General features: G+C 31.7%; 1 protein-coding gene across 1 annotated transcript; it reads left to right on the top strand.

Moving 5' to 3' along the window:
* The first annotated feature begins 1,917 nt into the window (after positions 1-1,917).
* Positions 1,918-16,499, top strand: LOC139491035 (heat shock 70 kDa protein 12A-like). Its single transcript, XM_071278305.1, has 5 exons — positions 1,918-2,231; positions 9,545-9,661; positions 10,449-10,670; positions 13,937-14,090; positions 15,102-16,499. Exons 1-5 carry the CDS (start codon positions 1,950-1,952, stop codon positions 15,941-15,943), a joined length of 1,617 nt encoding a protein of 538 aa, XP_071134406.1. The 5' UTR covers positions 1,918-1,949; the 3' UTR covers positions 15,944-16,499.
* The last annotated feature ends 9,045 nt before the right edge of the window (positions 16,500-25,544 follow it).

The raw sequence follows: 25,544 nt of genomic DNA, 5'->3' as shown, positions 1-25,544 counted from the left end.
TGACAACTATCTTAAGCGGAGTCTTGGTGAACACAGGGTCTTTGTAATTCATATTCAGCAATCATAAGTGAACCTGTTCATACTGAAGGTGTGAGTTCATACCACACACATGGTTGGTGGGTTTGATTCTGATCTTTATTGACAAAGATTGCTAATTTTCCTGCTGAATTTTGATGTGTCACGCTGTTTAGTTTGTAACCTGGATTTTTTTGCACACATCACCTGATTCGCTCACCCTCAAAATATAAATATTGATTTTTATCATATTTAATTTGATTTACAAAATATTTCAATATATAACATGTATTACACCACTTGTTTTCATTATCTCAAATGTGTGGGGGACAGCTTTTCGCATTTTCGCTCTTCATATTCTACAGGATAAAAACGCTAAATCGCGAAGTCGAAACGGAAAACGTAAATTCGAAACACAAAAGGCGAAATATTTTTTCTTTCAAATTTCGCGTTTTTAACTTCGCAACTTGCGTTTTCAAAATAGTATCGAAAACTGACAGGTATAAAATATTAAAATAAATGAAGACGTAAATTTTATTAAAATGATAATATGTAACACAGAAGATTACCAATGCCAACAAATAATAGGTCAGCGTACGGCCTTCATCAAGTAGTAAAACCAATACCGCATTCGTAGTAAGCTATAAAAAGAAACGAAAGCAAAATGTTAAACTATTCAAACCAGACAACTAACGGTTTGATGTATGTGTGAAACAACCTACGAAAGTCAGTGGGGTAACTGTACAACATAAGAACAAAGTACAAATATCAGACTCAACTTATCAGGTCGATAAGAATCACGTTTTAAAACAATAACATAAACAAGAAAGATGCAAATAAAATTGAGAATGGAAATGAGGAATGTGTCAATGAGACAACTACCCGACCATAGAGCAGACAACAGCCGAAGTTCAGCTGGCTCCTATACAAATATGTATACAGTGATAATGTACTAAATATAATTTCGAATTATACACAAGAAAGTAAAATTAAAAAGACTAACAAATGCCAGAGGCTCCTGACTTGGGACAGGCGCAAAAATGCGGCGGGGTCAATCATATTTTTGACATCGCAACCCTCCCCCTATACCTCTAGCCAATTTTGAAGAAAAAAAACCGCACAACAGTACGCATATTAAAACTCAGTTTAAGAGAAGTTTGAATCCGATGTCAGAATAGTACATTATATAAGTGTACTTGTAGTAACTAAATGCTAGGTAATTGGGATTATGAATTAGATTTCTTCATATTGTTGTAAAGTGGATGCAAATATTTTTCAAGATATGATATTATTTATTTAAGGAATGACTGTAATATTTTTTCTATCTTTGAAGAAATAACATAAACAATTTGGTGCACACTGAATAACGCGCGTAGCGGGTTATTTAACAGTGTGCACCACATTTTTTATGTTATTTCTTCAAAGACAGAAAAAATATTACAGTCATTTCTTATTATTTAATTCTAAAGTCCATTTAAAACCGTAGAAAACCACGAAAAACGTTGATGACGTCACGGTCACATGACTAAATTATGTCTATGGGCTGATAACAAAATAACGTCACCCAATCAGAAGACGCGTTACATCCAAAATTAAATTATTTAGTGATGATCTTGAAAATGATGTTCAGGATGAAAAAGTATCCTTTACATACCATTGAATTAATTATAAACTTCAAAAAATCAATGATTCATCAGATCGACAAGCAAGTGCCTATCAAATGATCAATTTAAGAAGTCAAAAAACAGTATGAAATTTAATTCAAGCAATACCTAGTCAAAATTAATTGCCTCATTACATCCTCTCTAATTTAAACTTTGTTTCATAGGCAATTATATAAGATCTCATTATTTTCATACTATTATATGTATAATTCTTGAACGATGTTTTATTTGCAGATGGCGGAAGATGGTGCAGTTTCGGGCAAATATCTAATGGTAGCAGCTATTGACTTTGGTACCTCTTATTCTGGTTATGCATATTCAACGCGAGAGGATTTTGAAACAGATCCAAACAAAATAATAGTTAATAATCCATACAATGCAGGAGCTATTGGTTTGATGTCTTTGAAAGAACCCACATGTATATTATTAGATGAAGAAAAAAAGTGTGTTGCATTCGGATATGATGCAGAAAATCAATTTGTCGATCTTGCCAGCGACAACAAGCAGGACAGCTATTTCTTTTTTCAAAGATTTAAAATGAAGCTTCACGAGGTATTACCGTATAGCGGGTTATTTACGTGGGTGTAAAATTTCGAGATTTTCATTGAATAAGGTATACGAAAAATGTTGTCGGTTATAAATTTGGCGGATTCAAAACATTTATCAATACCTTTACATGAACACTTTATATTTTGTGGAATTTATTTTGGCGATTTTGTTCTATCCGCGAAAATAAGCGAAAATTTACACCCCGCTATACGGTATTATAATATGATATGTATGTTTTGTTCACTGATATTGTTTGAAGTTTATCATATCAAGAACATACGACGAAGTTACAGGGGAGGTTATGACTTCCTAACGTAAATTATTACATTATCATTTTCTATATTAAATGAGAACAGAATGTTTTCACAATTTTTTAAATTGCAAGCGTTTAACTATTGGACCTCCCTAAAACTATTTCACCGCAAGCGTCATTATATTTATCGAAATTTCTAATGCAGGTACGAGATAAGATAATGTTGGGAAAATGTGGGAGCTACGTCGTCGCATTTTACCTATTGTATCTAGAGTTGACGTCAGTGCAAGACGAAGCCTAATTTAATTCAGAATATATATCAACGTGAACGGGATATTGTTGTGTTTCTTCTTTTAATATTACGATAGTTGATTTTGACCCGACGTTTATTGTCTGTTATCAATTTCGGTATGATAAAACACTTACTGATTTAATATTTGTGGAATAATAAGTTTAAAACTCTATCGTACGCCCTAAACAAAAGACTCACTTATATACTGTTACACTGTGCTATTATTAAATCTTAATAATTGTTTTTGAATGACAATTACAGTTGGAGAGTTTTCCTTGACTATCATGGCTAATACCATAATTCACATCAATGCGAATATATTAGTCACAAGTAAAATCTCATAAGTATTTTGTTCAATCACATTTTGTTAATCAAAAGTTTTTGTTCATTAGAGTTTATTTTAATAAAAACGATGTTTAAGTGTCAGATCACAAATTACTCCCTCCAGTTTAGAACGCATGTGAAAATAGGCCTACTTAGACAAAAATAGGGCATTTGAGGTCATTATTTACTCAGACTAACCAACAAATTGGAAGAAATTAAAATTTTTGGGGAAAGAGAAATATATTATAATATAATTCTTATATCATTTTCATATCTGTAAATACTTGAATTGGATTGGTCAATTCGAATTTTCTCTTGGTTTACACTTCGATAAACCATGTTTCCGAAACTACTTTCGTAATCTATTCATGCGCGATACACATTCTTGCAGGTATACTGGGATTTTCAGCAAATTGCGATTATAAAACAGTGGTTTCTATTCTAATGCATATATAACCAAAAAAAAACAACAAAAAAACAAATGCACTAAAAGCTTCAAAAATGTATAAAAATAAAATTTAAATAAAATTCCGCAAAATTTCATAAAGGATTTGCCGAATTTACGTATGGCATATAAACACGACGTCATACGGGTAGAAATTTTCAAGGGAAAGATTATTTCGTTACGTGTACGCTTCAAATTCGGATAATATTTAATTAAAATGAAGTTTTTGAGGTAGGTGCTATATTTAATTGTAGATTCTGATGCATTTATCGGACATTTATGGTTTTTAGAAAGTTAAAATGACGGCGTACTCCTTAGTTACGACATGCCATTTGTGCTTTTAATGCAGCCATCAAACAAATAATGTAAATTAATAATCGCGTATGTTTGGCTGAAGAATTATAAGGATTAAACACATTTTTTCTAGAGCGAAGGACTTTTATGTTAAGTTTGTGAGTAAGAGACCCGGTTTACACATCAATAACCTCTAGAAAAAATGTGTTTAATCCTATAAAGACCATGTTGAGCAAAGATTTACTTGTCTATGAGTTTGGCATTTATAGAAGGTCTGCTGCTATAGCTGGATGCATGCTTCTTCTCTTATAGCTTTCTAGTTTTGTTTGGTCATAATGACAGTACCTTAACACATAAACGTTTCATTCGTCAATTCGACATTTAAACATCTTTACTAAAAGAGGGACGAAAGATATCAAAGGGACATTAAAACTCATAAATCTAAAACAAACTGACAACGCCATGGCTAAAAATGAAAAAGACAAACAAACAACAGCACACATGACACAACATAGAAAACTAAACAACACGAACCCCACTACTACTTGCGTTTTTTTAACCTCTATTCTTCCGAGGATGAAATGTTATCAAGTTGTGAATAAACTCATCACAGATACATAAATTCAAATCTTACATATACGCCAGACGTGCGTTTCGTCTACAAAAGACTCATCAGTGACGCTCGAATAAAAAAAAACTGTTTAAAAGGACAAATAAAGTACGAAGTTGAAGGGCATTGAGGACCGAAAATTCCTAAAGGTTTTGCCAAATACAGCTAAGGTAATCTAATCCTGAGGTAGAAAAGCCTTAGTATTTCAAAAACTCGAAGATTTGTTAACAGTTAATTTATAATTATGAACATATAAATGATAACTCAAGTCTACACAGAATTGCTGACTACTGGGCTGGTGATACCCTCGGGGAAATAAATCTCCAACAGTAATGGTATAGTGTTAGTACGTTAACATTTATTATAAAAAATATTTAAAAATATTCAATCGATAAAAACAAATTTGTTCCCTATACATGAATGACTTTTCATTATAGATTAATTATGAAAGTGAACCCTTCAAAACTTCTCTAATGAGGTGTCCAATCCCTAAAGGAAGGCAATTTTGAAAAGAAAAAGAGCAAACAAATCACGAGTACTGTTTTTTGCCTTATTAATACAAATGAGATCAGGAGAACATTGTAATGGTGTGTGTATAGACACCACCCTCAAAAAACAAAAAAGAAAAGAGAAAAGTAGGGCAAAAGTGTGGGTAAAACACATTTAGTATAAAATCTAATCTTCAAACAAGACATTAAAACCAATGTGTAAAAATCATTGGCAGTTGATAGAAAAGAAAGTTTTTCAAATACAATAGATATTCATCAAGATAAAATTAAGTATCTTAAACGATTGTAAATCAAAATTGATTGACGAGGTTTTTTCATTAACAAAAAAATATACAATTTAAGAATTAAACAATATTCATATCACATTGTGTTTAAATATGAATAAATATTATCAGATTATTACATGGTATTTTTCATATCTCATGTATTATCAGCCCTAGGTTCAATATCAGCCCAAGAGCCACATGGCTTTAGGGCTGATATTGACAGAGGGCTGATAATACATGAGATATGAAAAATGATATGTTATGATCATTTATCATATGCGTCAACAATGGCGAAAATTTCATATATCGATCCTTTTATGTGGCTCCAATATAGAAGTTCATAGATTGAAAGGTTCACGGACGTCAAACACCAGATTCAATTCAGTCGATATGACATCTTTCGATCATATGCCTCAACAGAGAAGAGAAATATTTTAATTTGGACGAAACGACAAAATAAATAATTCAACAATATACATAATGAACACTGTTTGAAAAAGTCAACTTTTTTTTAGGTTAAAGTAACTTTCTAAATAAAATTTGAAACTTTTAAAAATGCATTCATCTAATACTTTTTTTGTTTTTTTGTTTTTTGTTGTTTTTATTATTTTACAGAATATACTTACCAATAATCAAATAAATGTTTTGTTTACTACTTTGTAATGATTTTTCACTGAGAACGTAACATTGAGGTGTATTTTCCGCATTTGACGAGTATCACCGGAATGCCATGAGATAACGTCACGAAAATGCATGTGATAACAATCGAAGCATGTGATAAACTTTTCATATCAGTCCACTGTATCGGATTGTACCTCCCCCATGCAAAGCTCTGATTCCTTTCACGGATTTGGCTATACGTTTTGGACCTCTTGGATTATAGCTCTTCATCTTTAATATGGAATGTATCTCCCTCATGCAAAGCTCTGATTCCTTTCACGGATTCGGCTATACTTTTTGGACCTTTTGGATTATAGCTCTTCATCTTTTATAAAAGATTTGGATTTCAAATATTTTGGCAACGAGCATCACTGAAGAGACATGTATTGTCGAAATGCGCATCTGGTGCAAGAAAATTGGTACCGTTAATTTTATTATCCACTAAGCACCAATTCAAAAAATATGGAATTTACGTTAATTCAATACTATTATCATACAGTAATAATCATGTTATTTAGTCTAAGGTATATGATAAATAAGATTATATTGTACCTGAAGCTGAATACGTTTTCATTTTTTAATAATTTATCCTTTCATGTTATGACAAAACTATCTCATTGTTCGTTCATTCCATTAATTCATTAAAATTACCACTTCAATGAAAAATATCCCTTTCACTCACTAAGTCAATACCTAAAGTGAGCTAATATCCAAATTTAATTAATACAATGAGAGTCTACTTTTGTCATATCACTCGAAAATGTGAAATTTTCTTAATTGGTCAGATAATACTTGGTCAGTAATAGTTATCCCGTGAGGACGCGGTGTGTCAGTGTAGGATCACCCCGATATCCAAAGAGATGGGTGATCTTACACTGACACACCAAGTCCGAATGGGATAACTATTTTACAGCCCAGATGTTCTAGATAATATGAAAAACCATTTACAATTCATAAAATCAAGTTTAGAACGCCACACAACCATTATAATATACTTAATATTACTAAATAATATATACCCTTTACGACTCTCGAACACGATGTTTGAATATGAATCCACGTTAACTCGCCCCACTGGCCAAGTGGTCCACCCTTAGTTGCCACTTTCTAAAATATTGCCCCACTCTTGTTTTCCAACTTGCACCACTTAAGAAAAAGGATGACATCCCATTTAACAATCAGTCTGACAACTCGCCTTACATATTAATAGGGTTAAAATCCCACAGAGCGGTCGTCACTTAGATTGTACTAGAGTCGGGCGCTTTTTTTAAAAAGTGGGCCAGTTGGTGAAAAAGTGTAGCGATTTGGTGTGGGGATATTCCCCAGCGGGGCGAATTATCTACTTTCCTTAAATACGTATAATTACTATGAGTTTCTATCCAGTCGTCCTAGTGTGGAGATATGATTTATGGGTTTATAAGCTAAAGGCCTTGAGTTTGAATCCCAGCATAGACACTGGATTTTTTCTACACATTTTGAAAGTGAATCTTCTCCGTATGAATATTTCTAAGTGGATTTACCATTCCTGCCAAAAGTTACAGAACAAAGGAAAGCATGCAGAACAAGCAAATACCAGCTGGGGTGATCTGGTAGGTCCGGCTCAGATCACCCCTGGTGGAGCTGGGGTGTAATGTTTTATGCCTATCTCCATGAAAACATGACCATGTATTGTTTAACCTATGAAAAGAAACTTGCAACCGTCAAAAACATTTTTAGATCCAACAATTAATTTGCAGGATATCTAAAAATCAATGCGGTGAATACTAGTTGCCAACTATTTATTTTAGTTTGGAACACAGCATTTTAATTCAAAATAGTACTCAGTGGTATTTTTTTTTTTATTATTATTTTGATAACAATACATAGAAATCTTACCCCTCGGGTCATTTATGCGTAGTTACTTAGTACACATAAATTGTATGTGTTATGAAAATTAAAAGGATAATTCAAGCAATGTGATTGGATGAGATGTTGTTAGCATGAGCTATATTGGATTGTCTATGAAAAGGTATATACATTGTACTATGAAATGGAGAGCTCGGGCACGGTCCCTCTCTCTAAATTTCATATTTTGATACATTTTAATAGACTGTTCATACACATGTTCAATTTAGTAAACACAATAAATTTAATTAATTATAAATACGGATACGTCATGTGATCTAAACTCGGATTGCGATGTATTTATAGAATGCGTTTCCATGCCCTTATTGTTAAGTATAACAGTTGGACGTCTTTTTAATACTTTACAAATATCATCATTGGGATACATTGTTCTGGCCGAGGTAAATATATATATGTGTATGGGAAGTTTGATGGGTAGGTATATATATTAACATCGACAAATATTTCATTAGATAATTTGTTTACAGATTCACATTGCAACTACTGACGATCTTATCAACAAATTATGAACACTTCATATTCAAATACATGAATAAGGATTATTATAATTCGAAATATATTTGATAAAAAAATCCTATTATAAGCCAATTTGATTTTTTTTTAACTTAAGTTCCTCGAAGATCTAAATCTGTCACCCCAAAACATTGTCCTGAACATACATGAAATATTCGTCACTGGACAAACAAGAAACAACAATCAATTAAGATTTACTAAACGTTCACAAAGTTCTACAGTTCAGTTGATTTTGTAAGTAGTTCCTATTGTCAAAACAAAACAACAAAAAACCCACGTATGCAATGTATGCAATGCCGGTAGCTTAAATAAATGTGTTACAGAGGTTCCGCGTCTGGTATGTATTTGACATTGAAATTGTTGTCAACTCTAATACTGTGAGCATTTAATGTCACCTGCCACGTAGTTGTTGCCTATTTTCTACGGACAACTAAGAAGTATTTAGTGCAGATATTTCACACAAAAAAACGGTATCTAAGTATCTTTGTGCATACCTCCTGACTATTTGTATAAATGTAAAACAACTGATAACGCCATGACGGAAAAAAAGACCAAGTCAAACAACAGTACACAAAATACAAGATATAACACTTAAGACTGAGCAAAGCAAAACATTATATGTAATTCAACTCTCAGACAGGGTATGTAATGAAAATTTCCGGGCTTAGAGTTCATATTCTCCGAGCCGTACTCAAAGTGATATATAAACCCTAATCCTGGAATGTCAAATTATATACGCTGTCTTAGACATAAATTACCCATATATTACGGATAACCTCTGCATTAATGTTGTTTTTTCAGTACAAGGTATTTATTAAATATTCACAATGCGGTAAATATGTTCATTACCATGTTTATTTTTCTATAGGTTTTGTGTAATTATGTATTATGATTGCGTTTTGGCGGTTTAAATTGGGGTAAACACGTTGTATACACCCCAGCTGTTTTCTGAATATATTCCGACATTTCTGTGATGTTATATAATCACAAAACTGGACACATTTGTAATCCGTAATATACTATCATTTGACAATCTATTAGTGCTAAGAAAACAGAAATATCTGAATTATACAGAAAAAGCATTTTGCAAGCTGAAAACTGCAAAAAAAAAGAATAATAATAAAGTTTACATATGGTGTATCTAAAGAATGTCGACAATTTAAATAATATATCGCAATTTAGTGATTTTGTTTATATTTGCAAAATATATATGATATTATAATACGTTATTAATTCATTTCATAGGGATTTCTATATGAAGAGCTTTTTGGAGATTTGTTCGAGCTTTTTAACAGCATGATGGCTCTTTATTCTTTATTGAATGGTTTGATTAATAGAGGTAGTAACACTCAGTATCGACAGGTACATTTTTTTTTTATCAATTAGTCAACATTTACAAACAATCTTCATTCTAATAGTATGTCTTTATAGATTTCCTCTACTTTAATGAAGCGACAACTTTTGTTTTTACAGAATTAGATATTCAGACAATAGAATAGATCTTAAGACACAATAACATTTGAAATTTTATCGAGTATGTCTTATTTCAAATTGTGACATTTTAACTGCGTGTGGCTTCATATGGCGATTGAGGCATGCATTACATGAGATGTGTTCCTTGTAGACGCACATGGGCTCGGTTTATTATTATGCATAAATTAGAGTACTTTATAAGATGTTTCTAAAACAGTTAAGAAACTTTAAAATTCATAACAGAATATACAGGATTTTTTTTCTGTTTTCTGTTTAACGATGACCTCTTTTTCTTTAGATATTCCTAAAGTACTTTATAAGAGCTATCTTCTCATATTTTAAAATTTATCAATTATTTTATCTTCTTAAAAACACCTAAAAGTGTTTTATTTACTGAATTATTTCATACAAAATATGTCATATTTTTTCAAAAATAGATAAAAAATTGTGTCCTGCATTTTTCTTAATTGTTATCTCTTTCTTGCTTTTTTTATTTTTATTTTTCACTATATTCGGTCCAGCCTTTTTTTAATTACTTTATTTTGACATTTCGTACATATATTGTCATCCTTTTTTCTTTATTTTGCTAAGCTGCTCATCCTGCCTGAACATAACTTTCTGTTGATGGTCACAAGTTTAAATACATGTAACAAATATGTAGTCATTAACATTTTAGATAATTTCCCCTTTCATGACTGCAACTGAAATTGGAGGAAAAGAAATTCCAGCAATAGATGTGTTTGCTTTATCAATAAAAGCGTTGATGGAAAAAGTGATTGAAGTTTGCAGAAAACAAGGGGCTGATTTCATCAAAATCGAAGATATAAAATGGGTTTTGACAGTGCCTGCTATTTGGAGCGAGAAGGCGAAACGCTTCATGAGGCAAAGCGCAGAAAAGGTAATAGAGATTATCAACTTCTGAGTTTTATTTTAACTACTCTTACTATGAACAACATGAAGTGTTATTCCCTTGTCTTCAGCTATCCATCCTAAAAAGGTATCATATTCTACACAATCGTTTTCTTTAAATGAGCTAAAAAAAACATTGATTATGAATTATTGATTTGAATAATTCCACCTCATTGAATCCGTATTAATGTGAACTTTAATTTAACCCTGAGCTTGAGATGGTTAGCACGTGAATTGTATTGTGTAATGTTATTTAAACGAAAAGAATGTCAACATTGAAAGTGAAACAAAGATAAATCATTTGCTTGACTGATTCGATCCACAAAAATTCATTCTTATGCAAGTAAAAACGATGATAAACATTTATTTTCATCTATATTATGAAATTAAATAGACCCAGAATAAGCCAACAGCACAAGTTTGCTTAATCTATTTATATCTATATTTATGTTTAAAATTGAGAATTGAAATGGGGAATGTGTCAAAGAGACAACAACATGACCAAATAAAAAACAACAGCAGAGGGTCACCAACAGGTCTTCAATGTAGCGAGAAATTCCCGCACCCGGAGGCGTCCTTCAGCTGGCCCCTAAACAAATATATACTAGTCCAGTGTTAATGAACGCCATACTAATTTCCTAATTGTACACAAGAAACTAAAATTAAAATAATACAAGACTATCAAAGGCCAGAGGCTCCTGACAGGCGCAAAAATGCGGCGGGGATAAACATGTTTGTGAGATCTCAACCCTCCCCCTATACCTCTAACCAATGTAGAAAAGTAAACGCATAACAATACATACATTAAAATTCAGTTCAAGAAGTCCGAGTCTGATGTCAGAAGATGTAACCAAAGAAAATAAACAAAATGACAATAATACATAAATAACAACAGACTACTAGCAGTTAACTGACATGCCAGCTCCAGATTTCAATTAAACTGACATGACTTTAGAGGTAAACTCTATAATTGATTAGATGGCGTCCGGACTAAAAAACACACGAAAAGAAGCTAGTACGTTTTGTCATGATCGTGCCCTTTTTATTATTTATTTAAGATTTTTAATAGTTTGGATAAATGTTTTACATTGTTATAAATAAAATACGAGAATTTGACCAAAATCGGTGAACATGAATTTGACAGCTAGTGGCTTTTTAAAATAATTATCAGACAATTAAAAATTTATTACTTTTTCTTATGAAGTTTATTTATATTACCTGATATCAGCGTAAAACAAATTTTGTTCTAGAGCGCACTTTGTAAATATATTTTTCCATTTTCACTGATATCTTTAATCACAAAACATTCTGTGAAACTGACATTCCTGATTAATAACACATTTGATACGTTCGGAGGACGTGTTTTTCAAAAACTATCGGCATTCCAATGGGAACGAGTTGTGCCCCTACTCTTGCCGACTTGTTTCTCTATTAATATGAGGCTGACTTCCTACAGGAACTTCTTTGGAAGAAAGATAAGAAGTTAGCAATATCCTTGAACTCTACTTTCCGCTATACAGATGATGTTCTTTCACTAAATAATTCAAAATTTGGTGACTATGTGGAACGCATCTTTCCCATTGAACTAGAGATAAAGGATACAACAGATACAGTCGGCCTCATATCTTGACTTACATCTATAAATTGACAATTAGGGTCGATTGAAAACAAAACTTTACGCCAAAAGAGATGATTTTAGCTTTCCAATTGTGAACTTTCAATTTATAAGTAGCAACATTCCAGCAGTACCTGCATACGGTGTATATATCCCTCTATTGATACGATATTCCCGTGCTTGCATTTCCTATAATGATTTTTTTGATAGAGAGTTGTTGCTCACAAGGAAGCTATTCAATCAAGAGTTCCAAATGGTGAAGTTGAAATCATCTCTTCGTAAATTTTACGGACGCCATCACGAGTTGGTTGACCGTTATGGAATAACGTTTCACAAATGATATCGGATATGTTCCTTACGTCGTAACTACAATCCCATTCCCTTTAATAAATGTAACCTACCGAATTAAACTATTTACTGGATTTGTAATCTCATAAGCATCACTACGGGTGCCACATGTGGAGCAGGATTTGTTTTCCCTTCCGGAGCACCTGAGATTTCCCAAAGTTTCTGGTGGGGTTCGTGTTGTTTATTCTTTAGTTTTCTTTATTGTGTCATGTGTACTATTGTTTGTCTGTTTGTCCTTTTCATTTTTAGCCATGGCGTTGTCAGTTTATTTTCGATTTATAAGTTTGACTGTCCCTCTGGTATCTTTCGTCCCTCTTTTAATCCATGTGTTCGGAAAAGCTAAATCTCCTAATTAAGCCGGTTTGTCATATCTTAAAGTTTTTAACGCATATTCTATAGTTACCCACACACTTTTTGCAGGCCTTAATAAAAATATTGGTTTTCGAAGAAAAAAATCTCAACCGCTCTGCTGTAGAAACCCATTGATTAATTCATTGAGATAAAAAAAAATATACCTTAGTGAGTAACAGAAAGCAACGTTTGAGTCGAGTAAATGTAAATAAAATAATAATTACAAATTATTAGTCATGTTATTAGGAAAATATTTATTCGAATAAAAGCCAATCCGGTAGTGGCGTGAATCGTGTCACATCAAAGTAACGACTTATGTATCACAATTTCAGATTGCACAATTGACAATTTTTAAAATTAAAGTTTACGAGATTGTTGATAAGGCATGTTGTCATCTGCGACATATAAAGTCCATAATAATTTCTAAATAAGGGTGACGTTCAATCTAAAGACTGTTCACAAGAGTTATTATCCTTGTATCCAGATTTTTATATTGAGTAGAAAATATTCACAACTAAAATGTTTAAAACAATATATACACCGATGTCAGCGTTCTTTAGCTGACAATAAATAGACCACACAGAAGCATGTCGGCTTTCTAATATAGTTGTAATATCAAAAGCTATTCTAAAATTATCATTAAAATCTGTAAAACGAATAGTGTTTATGGTTTTTAAAATCTAAGAAACAGCATATACCTTAGATCAAAATTACATTCACCAAAGACTTGATATACAAATAGATAGTTTATAAATGGATTACCTAACAGAAAGATAATACAAGTTGGCTGAAAATTAGCTGTCAGTATACATCGGTACCTTGTGCATATGCATTTCGTGAGAGCTTTTTGTGTGGCAAGCGTAGATCAAAAGTATTTCCAACTTATTTGTATAGTGTATTACTCTAACGTGCTGTTATACCACTTTGTCATAAATTTATAGGCTGGGATTCCTGAGGAAAATCTTCTGATTGCATTAGAACCAGAATGTGCATCCGTTTATTGTCAGTATTTAAAAACAGAACATATGATCGGAGCAGAAGGAGGTTTTAAAGCATCATCCCTAAACAGTAAATACATGGTTGTTGATTTAGGAGGTAAGCTGAAATACATTATCAATATCATATTGTGTAAACAGTACAATTTAACCTTTTTATGTCATTGATATGGTTATATTTATAAATTTACTGTTTACATATGTTTGAATTTTTGAAAAACTAAGGCTTTTCTACCTCAGGCATAGATTACCTTAGCGGTATTTGGCAAAACTTTTAGGAAATTTGGTCCTCAATGCTCTTCAACTTCGTAGTTTATTGGACCTTTTTAACTTTTTTGGATCCGAGCGTCACTGATGAGTCTTTTGTAGACGAAACGCGCGTCTGGCGTATATACTAAATGTAGTCCTGGTATCTATGATGATTTGATTTTATAGTCAAATAAAGTGTTAATAAGTTAAGACAATAAAAGTAATACTCAATCATGAACAAACCTCCAAATTTAGTGAACTTAAACAATACGTTGTTCTAATTTGCAATGTTTATGTTACAGTTAAATGACATGAGCCCATTTCTCGATTTTATATTTTTTCCTTACTTTTATGGCAAAGACGACAATATTAGGATATTCATAGAATATATAATGAAAAATAAAACATTGATGGATGCATATATATATATATATATCTTTGATTTAGATATCATGGTTTTTTCTTACAATCATTTTCACATTATTATGACATTCTTTCATATTACTTAACCAGTCTTGGTTTACAATATTCCGGCCTTTTTGGTAACATATTGATTGATTGTTGGTGTTTAACGCCATTTTCCTCACGCTTGGCTATGGCTGATTTTGAAAAAAATATTTGACTGCTCATTACTTTAACTTACATTTTTTTGGGTATAACAATATGAACAAATTGTACATTGCACAAAATATCAGCAAAACATAATCTACGAAAATTAAATACTGATTATAATAGAGCAATTTCATATCGAAATGCCACATCTTAACTTCGTAACTTAGCTTTAATGTTTTTTTTTTGTGGAAATGAATATTCTTATCTAATGTATATACAAAAGCTTTACTTTTACTATTGTAAATTTCAGGTGGAACGGCGGATATAGCAGTCCATGAAAAAATGGAAGGCCATCATCTGAAAGAGCTATGCCGTGCCACCGGTGGAGCATGTGGTGGAACATCGGTGGATGACGAGTTTTTGCTATTTCTACAAGAAATATTTGAAAGTGAAGTTATCAAGCAGTTTAAAATCGATGATCCTGAATCATTCTTGTTGCTCTTGAGAAGTTTTGAGTCGGCAAAGAGAAAAATACAGCCAAATACAACAGGGAAGGTTAGTATTCATTTGCCATATGTTCCATTGAGCAAACTTTGCGAGGATTATCACCAACAGAAAGTAGAAGAAGTCATTAATAGCTCCAGTTTACATCATGTTGTCGTTTTTAAAAACGGACATATACGAATAGACGCCGACTATTTCAAAAGTTTTTTCAACAAAACATTGAAGAAGCTCGAAACGGTCATGCAAAAGGTTTTTGAGGATGCTCGTGTTCAAGGCGTAGAAAATATTATTCTAGTTGGTGGGTTTGCTGAATGTGAACTGGTTCAAAAGACAATCAGAAGCTGCTTTCCTTCAAAACGTGTTATAATACCATACGAATGCGGATTAGCTGTTTTGAAAGGAGCCGTAATGTACGGACACAAACCGTCGTACATCTCGGCACGAGTTGTTGCGTTTACTTATGGTGTATGTGTAGCTAAGCCTTATGACAAAAGACTTCATGATCGAAATCATCTTACAATGTTCAATGGAAAAGAATATAGTAAAGACCTTTTCCACAAAACAGTTGAACGGGAAACAGATTTAGAGATTGGCACAAAAATCGTCTTAAAATTTATCACATCTCAGCCTTTTCAAAAGTACATCTAAATTAAGATGTATTTGTCTAAAAGCAAGAGTCCAATGTATGTTGATGAAGACGATTGTTCCTATGTTGGTAGGTCAATCTTGACGGTATATTATCCAACAAGAGAAGCACAGCATGTGTCCATAATCTTTACCTTTGGGGATACAGAAATCAAAATAGAAAAGGCGAAAAACGATACTGGTGATAAATATGAAGGTTCGCTCGACCTTCTATCTGAAGACCATTCTGATGAACAGTTAGAGGGTGACATAATTCCGGATATTTTGCTGTTAGACAACTGAGTTTTTTTCTGCAGGAAATAACGAACCAACTGTAATGCATTATCGAAAATCAAAGTAGAACGTTTTGCCTGATTTCAAACTTATTTTTTTTCACATTTTGCACAAATATTTTCATCCACTTGAATATACTTGTTTACAAGAAGATTACCACCAATCGCCGTAGTCAATTGTACAGTTAGAACCGAAGGGAAATGTCCAGTAATCGATCTAGATCCAAATACTTGTTACATATAATTTCATTAAATTAATTCTTCTAAATAAATAAACTCATCATAGATACCAGGACTAAATTTTGTATTTTCCCGTGCATATCACAATGTTATTTATGATAATGTGTATATCCCTTGAATATGCATGTCATTAACAAGACATACTTGATATCTCATCGTGAATAAAAACAACATCAAAATTAATGTTATATCAAATACGGATAACCTTGGAATTATCAACTTTAATGTTCGAATTTCCCAATCTCATTAAAACTTTACTCTAGGTATTATCAACTTTTACCTTGAAATTATCAGCTTTAATCTTGAAATTTCCAACTTCGATTTTGGATCTATTAAAATAATAATAGATCCAAAATCGAAGTTGGAAATTTTCATAGTTAGAAAGCCAACAAAGTTCAAGTGGAAGAGTATTGAGGACCCAAAAATCCAAAAAGTAGTGCCTAATACGGCTTAGGTGATCTATGCCTTGGATGAGAAATCCTTAGTATTTCGAATAAGTCATACTTAAGGTAAAAGTTAATTTATAAAAATGACTATACAATTGATATTCATATCAACACCGACTGGACTGATCATATCCTCGGGGAAAAACGTCCACTAGCAGTGGCATCGACCCAATAGTGTAAATAGTTATCTTGTAATATTTCTTGTTTGTTTTCTATTTCTTCGTGAATATAATTTTATTAAGCATAATGTGTAATAAAGTATGGCAGGTTGAGATTGCCTGATATCGGTTGTTATATTTTGAAACAATGTTAGGATTTTCTGTCAAAAAAAATTCCAACTAGCTAATTGTTGATCAGATACGACCGTCAAATGCGTAATCCTTCTGATTGTCATTATACATGTAGCTTGTTTTTGTTTTAATATAAGTTTTGTGTAATCGAGTCCTGTAGGTCTTTTACCGCAATGTAGATACAAATGAGAAGTGTTTTTTAAAGACTAGAAAACGAGATGTAAATAAAGGCAACAGTAGTATACCGCTGTTCAAACTCATAAATCCATGGACAAAAAACAAAATCGGGGTAACAAACTAAAACTGAGGGAAACACAGTAAAGTATGGCGTTGAAGAGCTGAAGATGTTAAGTGAGATCGAAACAAACTATCCTATATATTTTAGAATTATCATCAAATTATAAATCTTAAACAAAGTAAACAAATTAGATATATAAGCGACAGCATTACTTTGTTAACGTTACTCATGAGTGTACAATTTACTATAAGAAGACATTTAGTTACCAATAACTGCATTTTTAAAAAAAAAGAGTTTTCTTTCTTTTGTCCCAACAAATTATTACTTAAAAGACATATGAAACCTCAAATCTAAATGGATAGATTTCATTATAAAACTTATGTAGATATACTTTTTTTCTGAAAAATCCACATTTAGAAGAATTTTATTTATTTTAAGTGCTTGCTTCCGTATTTTCCGTATATGCAAGTGAAACTAGCGTGACCCTTCTCGTAAAAATATGGTGATCGCAAAACACGTGAATCTGTCATTAAATTAAACTATTGACTATGATTGTATTCCTTATACACGTGCTCAATATCCATGCTTATTTGTTGATTGTTTACTATAAGGTGACAATCGGTTAACTTCGGATTCAAAACACGGCATTAAATGAGCTGCCGTATTTGTTAAATCATAGAGTCAGAGAGAGAATAAAATGACGATTATACGGTTATTTGCGTAAAAAATTATAAAGGTGTAATACCACAAAATCATGGTACTTCACATCCGGTTGTATACGAAAGTAGGTCAAAAAAAATATTCCCTTGAATTTGACAGTTGTAGGTAATTAATCCTACATTTTATTGCAGTAAAAACATTTCTGTGTCATAAACATATGTCTTGGGTATTTCAAAACACCATTATTTTTTATTTGGGATTTCTATAGAAAATTTTATAATCTTGAGGTTACATGGTGACTAAACCTTGTACACAGATAAAATAAGGGGAGAAATTTGATTGGTTAACTTCCAATGATGGTTATTTTCTTATATGCAATGAAATGTTATATGAAATTTTGTCTATAGTACTGGACAGGATAAAACTTTACTCATGCCAAGTATTTCTTTATTTGAAACAAAGACAAATTCTGCACATTTTTTTGAAAAGTGTAAATTTAACAAAGACTAATAGGGGGAAATCAATGGTGGTATTACACCTAATATTGGAAGCTGTACATGCACATTTGACCTTGTGAATTGAGTCTCCAAAACACATGTTTCTATATTGATCATGCACTTATAAGGAGTCTTATCATACAGATACAGCCAAACAAATATCACAAGGACTGCCGAACTACGTTTGTGAATTGATGTTGACGAATGTTATATAAACTTGAGTGACATCAGAATGTGCATTGCAGCTGCTTTCCAATGACTTATTGCTCGAACTTATGTATACTTTAGATTAATTAACGTTCTGTTTGTTTTCAAGAATTTCTTTAGAGCTATATTAGTTAAATTCTCTTTTTTACTATTCGAAATTCTATTCTGTGACCTTTCTTAAGCTGAATGTGTGACTTTAATAGTACTACTCGGGCCTCAAAGGACTTTAAATTGAAATTGAAGGCCATAAAGGTGAGTTTTTGCTATCTTTCAGGATAAAGATAATACCTGTTTAATATCTTATTTAGTATGGATACTCGGTTCGAAACAGGAGTAATAGCCCACTGAAGCTCACGTTACACCTGTTGCTCAGCCCTGTACACATACAGCTGATATTTAAAGGTATTAAACAGTTTCTGTCTAGTTATCTGTATCAGTTTACGTTCTGGTTAAGACATCTTTCCAGATCCATAAAAAAAGTAGCGGGAAATATTTCAATATAAAGTTTAATATTATAGGGTTATTACATGAATATTGGGGAATACTGTCCCGAGTAGAATTTCATATTGCACACGCTTGGGAGTGCAATATATGTTCTACGAGGGATATGTAATGATATTGTGAATATTGACTTTTCAAAGTAAAATAGTCAAAACATAAAGTGTTCGTAAAGTATTACATAACTTTAAACTATTTACAACATATAATGTTCTTAATTAACTTAAGTTAATTACATAACAATAAAATTGTCACATACCATTATGTAACATAAAATTTTGGCCTAGAATGGGGTCATATATGCCCCAGCTAAGGCAGAGTGTAAACTCATAATAATCTATGAAGAGGAAAAATTTAAAACTATACTAATATAATAAAACATTACAATGTTACTATGTGAAGATATGTTACAATATCCTATTACCAACAAAATCATAAGCAGAATAGAACATACATTCTTAACTTAATTTAAAAAAGATGTGATATGGTTGGGAAGGAGGGTGGTAAAATTTAAGAGATCGAAGATAACTTATTGATTACAAATAGTATCGATCCTTTTTCTGTCTAAATAATTTATTATGGAATATCCAAAAATAGCTGACCAATCCAAATTCTTTATCTAGACTTAAAATAAGAGGCTCTCAAAAGGGTATCGTTAAATAAAGGCAACAGTAGTATACCGCTGTTCAAAACTCGCAAATCTATGGACAAAAACAAAATCGGGGTAACAAACTAAAACTGAGGGAAACGCATTAAATATGAGAGGAGAACAACGACACAACATTTAAATGTAACACACACAGAAACGGACTAAGCATTAGACAAAATCCGATGAGAATAACAAATATAACATCAAAACCAAATACATGAATTTGGGATAGAAAAGTACCTTGAGACGTCTTATAGTAATGTGAATTCACACTCAAATATAAGAGAAAACAAACGACACAACAGAAACACAACGTACAAAATGGAAGTTATATGTTAATCTAATATATAACAATATTTCAATCGTTAGCATAAAAATAGTTATAAAAATAACTTGCCTTTATGCCCTCCTTAAACGCTAAACTAAGCCCTCTCTTTAGAGTTTATTTAAGTAAGGCATAAAAGTAAAGTATAACAAACACAGAAATGGTATTGTGAATTGTCAAAACATTCAGTATTACGTAAAGTATTACATAACTTAAAACTATTTACAACATATAAAGGATAAGTGAAAAATGTTCTTAATTAACATAAGTAAAAAACATAACAATAAAATCGTCACATACTATTATGTAACTTAAACTCTTGGCCTAGAATGGGGTCATATATGCCACTAGGAAAGATGATATGCAATAAAATCTATACTACCCCACCTAGGCCAAGATATTGGCAACCATAAAAGCAGAACCACCGACCCAAGCAAGTAGTACTGACGTTTGTCATATGAAGTTACAGTTCACTGTAAATATGCTATATTGAGGCATGGATTATTCATACCAAAAGTGAAAACTATTGTTCCAAAAATACATGTAATAAAAATCAAGATACATGTATATATGTAACAACAAGGAAAACTATACAAAAAAAACAAAAACCATTGTCAGTATAGTTTAAAAACTAGAAACAATCAGATGTGTAACATACTTATGTTAAATGTAACTTAAAATTAATTATAAGCCCAAGCAGTTAAGTTTTACATAATAAGAAAATCAGCATACATCAAATTATACTTATTATTGATAAGTACTTTCCAAATTGCTTTCAATTGAAAAATTTCTGTTAATTCGACGCATTACATCAATGTTTATAAATGTGTCCAAACATGTAGTAGCATGTTAAAAGGATAAAAGCATTGATACCAGCCCAAGCAAGTATCAATAACATTATGTTAATTGGTATGGGGTCTTATGTACTTTTGGAAAACATTGGATTTCAACGGCCCAATGTGTGAATTTGTGAATCAGACATGCCTCGTTCAGCAGCATATATAGTTGCTCCTATCCTAAAACTATGGCCTTTATATCTAGTGCTGTTTAAACCACATGATTGTAAACATTTGTGTAACATTTTATCAAAATATGAACGTTGTAAAGGGATGCTGGTCATAGAACAAAGCAATGTATTGTCTAATGGGGTATGTGGTCTAACCTGTAGATAATTTACTATAGCTTCTACTGCTGATTAAATTGCAGGTCCATTTGAAAATTTGATGATTTTTGATAGGCCTTTAATATTATGTTTAAATTTACGAAAACACACTTCAGCTTGTGAAGCTTTGCTTTCAAGATAAATCAACGATAGATCCCGTAATTGCAAAACATTCTGCCACATTTTTTGTTAAAATTAATTCTCCTATTCTAGCAAAGAATGAAAAGGCTAATAGAGAAAAAAGCTTAAATAATAATATCCGTTCATATGAATTCTTTAGCACAATAGAAATATTCTGAAGTAACTTATTCGGTATTGGAACTGTTCGTTCATTATTTGGCCTTTTAAACTTTTTTGGATTCGAGCGTCACTGATGAGTCTTTTGTAGACGAAACGCGCGTCTGGCGTATATACTAAATCTAGTCCTGGTATCTATGATGAGTTTATTTATTGGTAGCTGACATTCAACTGTACTAGATAATCTAAATGTCCTGTTATCAGCTTATCAACCAAGAGATTGAGTATTGTCTGGTAGGACTAACATTTTAGGTACATATGCTATTGCTGAAATTATGTTGATGTCGTTGATGAGGCAGTTGATTTTTTAAACACATATGCAATACATAATGATATAGTAGCCACATATAATGGGAGAAGGAATGAGTAAGTTCATTTTTAAAAGGATAAGTTCTAACTGTTTCCATGTCCGTTTGTAGGTGACCTGAGTTGATGGTGCTAACGCTGCTTGTGTTAAAATGTTAATGTATTCCAGAAGTTCTGTGGGATGAACTGTTCTGGTACTGACGTAAGTATGCGTTGAGCACTCGGGGCGGACTTGAAGAAATGTTTTACCTGTAAACGAGAAAGGGAATCAGCCTGAATGAGTATTCTAGTCGTGCATGCATTTTGTCTATAAAAGACTCATCACTGATGCTTGAATCAAAAAAGTTTAAACTTAAATTAAAAAAAGATTAAAAGCGTTGAGGCACAAATAGTCTTAAAAAAACAAATCAAACTACAGATAAGGTTAACAAAATATTTAAAATAATTACCATATCAATTATAAAATATGTCAACACAATAATGACTTCTGGGCAGGTAATAAGTAAACTATTATAAAGATAACATATATACTGAAACACAAAATACATTATTCAAGTTCCTACATTTTACTTTATCTTCGTCAATTTCATGTTATATATTTCAAGATAATGAATCCGTTTTGCTCGGTGCAACTCACAGGGGTGGCTGGTTTTGGTTAAATGGAGAAAAGATCACACAGGGCCATTTCGCGGCAGTAGATACACAATCGGATGGAGAATGTCTGGTTCTGAAAGTAAATCATTATATGGGAGAAGACTGTGATCGCCACTTTGCTCATTTGTGTGAAAAGCAAATTTAAAAAAAAAACATTGATTTTTGTTCTTTTTCCCCTGGTATATACATCTTGCAATCTTAAGTTAAAAAGTAAAAGAATTTAAGATAAAAGAGCACTGTTCTGCATGCTATTGTCATAACAACAGTAACAATCACTCCGTCGTAAATAAAAGTTGAAACAATTTCTGAATTTGATACAAATAAATAATGTTTGTATTCGATTTTTGATTCTATATAAAGTCTCAAGATTAATTAATGCTTTATTTCATTACCGCATGTGATGTATGATGATGTATAGTTATGAGATTTCAACTTTGACGGTGACAACAGATCTATGAATTTCATTGCCCCTCTGGTATCTTTTCCCCCTCTTTTAAAAATGAACGAACCCAGATATCAAAGAAAAGCTAATTAAAGAAACCAATCTGATATATGGTAGGTCAATTACGCCTGCATAAGATTCATTTGTGGTTTTCTAATCAATACAGTTTAAAAACAGAATCAGATATGACCAAGTTGAAGAGCCCTTATAATAAAACATTTTAAGAATATATGCAAACTACAGATAAGGAAATTTGAAGGAGGGTGTACGCCTACTTGAACGTCTTGAATATTTCAACTATTAATTAACAGTAAAGTAGCACAATGAACGCATCAATTACTTTTAATATATAAGCACAACAAACGTGTAGACTGGTGCTACATTTGTGGAATGTCTCATCGCATTGGCATCAAGCCAGCTGTTCACAAATTCAATCAATACAATATGCTTTATTTTAAAAACACTCCGTCACATTGACATGTAAAACAAGAGGTAAATTATAAAATACAATTACATCACATCATAGAAATAAATCAAACAACTTAGAAATGAAATATATAGAAAATTACTTTACTTTATATTACACAGCTACTTTTGCAAAGGTACTATTTCTGTACTGAAAAGATGCAGTACTGGAAATTTACTTTTGATATTTAGTACTATTGCTTTACTTTAAAACTATTGTAATATTTAGGTACTTGTATTTTACAGTACTTGATTTGTACTAAATATTTTGGTACAGAAAAAATAATGTTTGAAAATCATAACTTTAAGAGATTTGAAATAGACAAACTTTCAAAATGCTGAAAATGTAACGGTAGTAACCAAAGATCTGTAGTACCTAAATTTCAAGTACAAATAAAGTACTGTAAAATACAAGTACCTAAATATTACAATAATTTTAGAATAACAAAATAGTACTGAGTATTAAAAGTTGATTTCCAGTACTACAAATTTTTAGTACAGACATAGTACCTATGCAAAAGTAGCTGTGTTTAATATTAACTTTGAAATGAATAAAGATACATTTTGAAGTACGTTAATATTAATCAATGACATATGACCTTTCATTTTTGCTTCATTTGGATATTTCACATAGTACTCTGGAATATGCTGATTTCTGGTATTGTTTACCAATAAAGAATTGCATTCAAATATGGTATTCATTGTAAATAGCAGTTAAAAACAAATTACATGTCATCTCTTCAATCAGATGTGCTTTAATTTTTGCTTCATTTGGATATTTCACATAGTACTCTGGAATATGCTGATTTCTGATATTTTTTACCAATAAAGAATTCTTTCAAAAATGGTATTCATTGCCAATAGCAGTTAAACAAAAATTACATGTCATCTCTTCAATCAAAGGCACTTTACGAAATTGCATATGAATATGGAACAAGTTTATAAATTAAAATAACATTTAAAAAAAACAGTTATTCGAAGCCCTTATAGGATTTACCTTTTTTTCAGGATCGCTTACGCATATGAATTTGATATCATAGGATGTATGAATACTTCAAATCAGGAAGTAATAAAATTTAGATATGAAAAACTACATGTATATAACAAAATTATACATACAAGTAGTCAAATTCATCAAAATTCAACATTGCATGAAGAATTGTAAACAGTTGTTTCTTTAGAATAATTTCTTTTAATATCAATGCAGTAAGAAAACAAACTTTTATAAATAATGTCAGTACCGCAACATGTATATCTAGTCAATACGACTATGTGGGGATTACAAACATAGTTGGTCTCGTTGGCACTCAATCCACATCTCATATCACATTTTCCTATATCTATTGAACTTTGGCATTGATTCGTTGCTTGTCATTGAAACGAATACATTATAAATATTGATTATCCTACATCATTGCCACTCAATACCAAACATCAGGATATTGATATATCTGAATATTTGAATTCATGTGAATTCATGATGGGCTATATAACCAAACGGTATATTTAAGGAATATACACAATTGACTACGGGCTCCTTTCCCTTAAATACTTGAATCTTACAATTTCTTGATTTGTCTCTGGAGGATTTAAAAACCACTTTTGGTAGATCATGATAGTAAACACTAAGGCACTGACTCATATGGTACTTTCCTGGGCAGTTTTTTCAGGATTCATTTTAATCCCAACCATCATGTTAGCTAGTCATGTATTTAGGAAATGCAAAATATACATATAAAACGTACATACTGATGGCTGTATAGGGTTTAGATTCTTCTAAGAGATTTTCAATGAACTCCAATAAAAGAAAGTTTTCTTTTATAATTTTAGTTCGTTTATATATGTTTCGAAGTTAAGTGTGACGTCCATTTTCAAAGAATTTCAATAAAGTAAGTAGTTGAAGAGCAGTGATGACCAAACATTCCTAAAAGTTTACCAAATACAGCCAAAGTATTA

Source organism: Mytilus edulis, chromosome 10 (genome assembly GCF_963676685.1).
Source record: "Mytilus edulis chromosome 10, xbMytEdul2.2, whole genome shotgun sequence".
NCBI classification, from domain to species: Eukaryota; Metazoa; Mollusca; class Bivalvia; order Mytilida; family Mytilidae; genus Mytilus; species Mytilus edulis.
Note: the sequence above shows the minus strand (reverse complement) of the source record. Positions and strands in the feature narration are given on the sequence as shown.